The sequence below is a fragment of the Armigeres subalbatus genome, chromosome 2, assembly GCF_024139115.2.
Source record: "Armigeres subalbatus isolate Guangzhou_Male chromosome 2, GZ_Asu_2, whole genome shotgun sequence".
Taxonomy (NCBI): domain Eukaryota; kingdom Metazoa; phylum Arthropoda; class Insecta; order Diptera; family Culicidae; genus Armigeres; species Armigeres subalbatus.
Window position 1 is genome coordinate 89,043,461 of NC_085140.1, and position 5,490 is coordinate 89,048,950.

Genomic DNA, 5,490 nt, shown 5'->3' on the forward strand with positions numbered 1-5,490 from the left:
TGTGAGCCGATCCTGACATGGAGAATAGACGCTCAATAAGATTTGCACCTCCGGAGAGGAGCAAACCCCCCCTTCCCAGTCAGCATACGACCATAGTTCCCACCGGGGTTGGTTACCCGATCTTCCCTAAGGTTGCTCGTATCCCGGCCAGCACCGCGGGGAGGTAGGGATAGGAGTTGCTGGGTAAGAGGCTAAGGACCGCGAGATGGGGTCTATTTTATTCCTTCAGGTACGCGAAGTACCAATGGTACGCTTTACCCAGCATTTGCCGTGCCGTGTATCGATACCTTAGTGCTATCGTTTCATCCGTACGTGCAGTGCCTTATTGCATTATTGCATTAAGGTCTAGGACAAGATGAATACACCACTAGGTAGTGTATTCATCTTGGTCTAGGACATTAAGGTCTATTAAATTGTGCCAGTAGTCACAAAGATTGCTTAGATTGAAAAGCTATCATTTCATCTGTCAAAATTGTGTATAGTTTTCGTCATGAATTGTCCGCGAACATCGCCGGAATCATCTTCCTCAGAATCGATAGTTTGCCTCTTGAGTGCCCATCGGAAAGCTTTGAACAATGCATCCCGCAACTGTGCACCGGCACGAGATTTGGACGAGTTCAGCTCGAAGCTACAAGAGAAAGGCAAAACTCACGCAAAATCCGATCTGAGCATTACTTCCAGCAGTTGCGTCACATTCGAACCGCACCGAATTTATACCATCGAGGAAGTCACCGAAGAATCACAAGTATCGGTCCGAAAAACACAACTCATCGCATCAAGCGCCGAGGAACTTAGGGAACGTGTCGATCGACTGAAGCGCTTATCCGCTGCGGCAAGGAATGCAAAACGTCCGGAAAGTCGAAGAGGATCGCAGACGAAGTAAGCAGCTGTTTTTGAAAATGCTAATTGATGGTTTGAATTTTTACTCATGATTTTAGACCACAATCCGCGCAAATATCAGCCCGAGTTATGTACCATGAGGAAATTGTACAGAAGTTCGAGATCATCGATCGATTTCTGAAGGATCAAATGGAACTGAAGCAAGACTCCGTTAGTAGTGATTTGTCCGTTCGACGGCGGTACACGCGATCAAAGTCATCTCCCGATCAGAACCGCATGATACGGAGTCTTTGCTGCGGTTGTATTGCGGGGAACTAGATTCGAAGGTTTATAAATTTTAGAATTTTTTTAGTGGTATAATTTTTGTCTGTTTGTTCTATCTCGTTGTCTATGAAATGAAATGAAATGAAAATATGAATGTCTGAATAATTATTGATTGTTGATCTATGTATGCATAGCATGCATACATTCAATATATTTCCTTGTAAACTGGTTATCGTATGAAAAATAAATACTTCTACAGTTGAAAGTTATAGTCATAAATACATTTGAAATCGTGAAAAATGAGAACTAAAACCGTTAGAAAAACGTTTCTGAAACTGCATGTCTCTTGAGCGAGCGAGAGGTTTTCCAATTCAAGCTGAAAAATTAGCAACACATGTTGGTGTTTGCTTCTTGGCTTTTGTTGCAGTGGGAGCGAGATTCCAAAGTCTTTTGAGCAAACCCAATTTGTGGTAGTAAGCTAAAAGCTAAATATTTTTATTATTTTCAGATTTGCATGGTAACCCTATCAAACTCACATTTTTTGGTGAACTTTACAGGACTTGGGATCCTATCACCGTCACGGGATTAACTATGCTCTATCTGGCACTAAAAGTTAAAGGATAGTTATTGTACACTATTCAATAGTAGTTCGCTTCTTTACTTACGTAAACAATATGTCGTATTGTTTACAGACATCCTAGATTTTGAACTATGCGATTCGAAACCTACATCAGACACAAATTCAGGTTATCTCTGTGCCCCGTAATTATATAGTTTACATTTTAGTTTCAACAAATTAGGTATTACCTGATCTCGCTTGTGGATCCGTTAAGAATTAGAAAGGAAAAATTGAGTAACTAGAATAATTAGAATTTAGAAACACTTAATCTAACTAGCGAATTAATTAACAATTTGGAATGCGGAAATCACAATCGCTGTCCACTTTTCTTTATCGCTCATCTTCGCGCTGCTGGTCGATTTATTGCTATATTGGTCCATCGTTGAGTGACCATAACGATAACCAAAGCCCAACTTCGCCACAGTGGATGATTGGCAGGGCGGTGACGTGACCATCCCCCCTCCCGTGAACCCTAGTCACGTTTCTGTTGCTCTGCGACATATCCGATTGGTTTACTCCTATCTATAACGTCGAGTACTGCCAATTTCACTGCTGGCCGTCGTAGCACTCCAGTTGCCGTCCTGACTGTTGCTTGGCGTACTCTCCCGTCCCGCCCAGGAATCACCGTCTCCACTCGTTCGCGGATCCACTGGTCCTTCGCCGTTCCACCAACAACCAACACCAAATCTCCCGGTTGAATTTCCCGAACTTCTTCAAACCACTTTGATCTGCGTGTGATTACTGGCAGATACTCTTTGACCCATCTTGCCCAGAACCGTTGGGCTATTGCTTGAGACAGTCTCCAGCTACTCACAGGTTCATTGGCTGGGCATTTGTCGCCACTACTGGAAGTCCCAGAAGAAAATGGTTGGGGGTGAGGGCTTCTTCATCCGCCGACTCCAGAGGAATATAAGTGAGTGGGCGTGAGTTGACGAGAGCCTCAGCTTCGAGCAGCACCGTCTCGAGAACTTCATCGTCCGGTGTACGTGGGGCCTCTGCTAGGGTTCCTATAGCTTCCTTTACAGAGCGAACGAGGCGCTCCCATGCGCTTCCCATGTGAGGGGCGGCAGGTGGTATAAAGCACCATCGAGTTTGAGCGGTTGTAAACGTTGTGGCCAATGCGTTATTCCGTTTCGTTATCTCTTCTTTCTGCAGTTCTTTGGTCGCACCTTGGAGGCATGTTCCGTTATCCGAATAAAACTCGGTCGGGTACCCGCGACGAGCTACGAAGCGTGGTACTGCCATGATGCAGGATTCAGAAGACCAAATGTATGGCACGAATCGTCCCACTTTGACCAATACCGGTCCGAAATAGTCCACTCCAACGAAACTGAATGTCCGAACGAATGGTTGGAACGAACCGTTTAGCTAGAACCAGTTATTTTAATAAATCCCTTTTGAATTCATCTAATCTTTTCGGCATTTCCATGTGACATTCCTCTGAATGTCCATCGGGAAACTTTTCGAATTTTCCGTGGATTTTTAATAGAATTTTCAGTGAAAATTAGAAACAATTTTACGTGCAAAATAAGGAGAATTCCCGAAGAAAATTATGAATTTCTTGCCTTTAGGAAAAAAAATTTCTCTTCAGGAATTTCTTGCCTAAATGCAAGAAAATTGAAATTGAAAACTCCGAATTGGTTATCGAAGAAATTCATAATTTCCGTAAAGAAAAAATAAAGTGAACCCTCATAAATTTAAACGGGAAGTTCATCCTAATTTTCACAAGTTCTTCTTCATGGTAAATTTCGACAGGAAAATCTTCTTAAAAGAAATTCAGAGAATTCCACAAAAAAAATCGATGTAGTTTTAATAAAAGGCTCAGTAGAAAATTCATAGGAAACTTGTTATACTCTTTCGTTACATTCTTCCTCGAAATCCTTGGCAGTTCTTTTAGAAATATCTTTGGACATTCTGCCAGTATTTTCTCTGAGAATTCCTCTATGAATTTCTTAAAAAAACCGTTCTTCTATTCTTTCTGGAATTCCTTCTGTGGTTCCTCCAGGAACTTATCCGAAACTGTCAGGGATTTCTCCGGAAAATCCTCCAGGAAATCCTTTGTAGTTTCCTCTAGGAGCTCCTCCATAAGATTGTCCAGAAATTCCTGCGAAAGTACATCCAAGAATTCCTTCGGAAAACCCCCCAGAACTTCTCCGGTAGTTCCTTCACGAATTCCTCCAGCAGGTCTTCCAAAAATTCTTCCGATAGTGGCCAAGGAATTCCTGCGGAAGCTCCTCCAGAGATCCCTCTTGAAGTTCCTCCATGAATTCCTTCGGAAGTTTCTTCAGGAATTCCTTTGGAAGATTCTCCAAGAATGTTGCCGAAAGATTCTCCAAGAATGTTGCTGAAAAATTATCCAAGAATGCATCCGGAAGTATACTCACCTCAAGAAGCTCCTCCAGGAATTCATCCATCTACCTCCAAGAATTCTTCCAGAAGCTTCTTCAGGAATACCACCGGAGTAATATGCTTCAGAAATTCATAAGGAAAAATCCTTCAGGAATTCCTCCAGAAAATCCCTCAGGAATTTTTCAGTGATGGACTCTAACAATTAAGAAAAAGCATTCAAATAAAGTCCAAAAAACCCCGGAATTCATCCTGAACTTCCTACAGGAATTCCTTCTCAAGTTCCTCCTGAAAATCCTCCAATTTCTCCGGAAGTTGCTTCAGTAAGTCCTTTGGATGTTCCAACAGGAATTCCTCGGGAAATTTCTTCATTAAGAACCATCCATAAGAAATTATAGTAAAAGTAGAAAGAAGCTCCATTAGGAATTATTCGGAAATCGCTCCACAATTTTAATCGGAAGTTAATTCACAAAATTCTCAAGTTTTTCATAATAAGTGTTGAATCTATACAGGGTATTCTTTAAATAGAAATTTGGAAGAATCCCACGTGGAAATTGAGTTTAAAAATCCTGTGGAATTACCAAATACTCAGTTGAAAATTCAGAGGAAACTGGTTATACACATATACATAAACAAGGAGATGATTAAGTTAACAAACTAATTGGATTTTGAAGTTTCTCGCTGATAATAATCATAAATCTACGAAGTACACCGTAACTATGCTTTGTTATGCTACGCTATGTTTCTCGCTGATAATAATAATAATTTTAATATTGAAGACATTTGAAGACATTTTTAAACGACTGTGAAGACATTTGAAAATATCATCTGGCATCCTGCCTTGTACTCCACGTTCGTCTAAAAATAACCAGTTCTAGTGAATCGGGCTGGATTTAGCTAAGCGTCTGTGACGCGCATCAGGTGAACCTTGGGTTTCCGAGAGGATGGACATTTCTTCCGGAAAGGCATCACCTTGTGCTACCCTCCAGAGTTCTTCCTCAGCACGTTTCAGCTCGTCTTGGCAGAGAATGCCAAGTTGTGGTGCAAAACCACTTCGTCTACATTTTAGGTTGTTGATGAACCGGAGTACAAACGCCATCGTTCGTTGCAGACGGAACCATTGGCTGAACCGCGAGGGGTCGATTAACGATGCAGCCGTAGAATGGGTGTGAATAGTTTTTAGCTCTTCGCTGGTGGTTATTGTTTGCACTTGTTGTGGCCAGAAGTCCTCCGGCTGGTGAAGGAACGACGGTCCGTCGAACCAAGGAGTATCCGGCGAAAAATCTGGCCCATTCTTCCACTTAGTGGCGAGATCTGCCGTATTTAACCCGCTGTGGTAATGTATTTGTGGTAATGTACCACAGCAGGGTAAGAATCTCGCTAATCCGAACGGCGACGAATTTATTGTATCAACGAATCCG

At 42.1% G+C, this 5,490-nt stretch overlaps 1 protein-coding gene across 1 annotated transcript; it reads left to right on the forward strand.

The window, feature by feature from the left end:
• Positions 1-411: 411 nt before the first annotated feature.
• On the forward strand, positions 412-1,253 carry LOC134214690 (uncharacterized). Its single transcript, XM_062694011.1, has 2 exons — positions 412-879; positions 939-1,253. Exons 1-2 carry the CDS (start codon positions 491-493, stop codon positions 1,156-1,158), a joined length of 609 nt encoding a protein of 202 aa, XP_062549995.1. The 5' UTR covers positions 412-490; the 3' UTR covers positions 1,159-1,253.
• Positions 1,254-5,490: the final 4,237 nt, after the last annotated feature.

Coding starts and splice junctions, on each gene's coding strand:
- LOC134214690 (XM_062694011.1), top strand. CDS start 491: ATGAATTGTCCGCGAACATCGCCGGAATCATCTTCCTCAGAATCGATA. Junction 880..938: donor CGAAGAGGATCGCAGACGAA/GTAAGCAGCTGT, acceptor TCATGATTTTAG/ACCACAATCCGCGCAAATAT.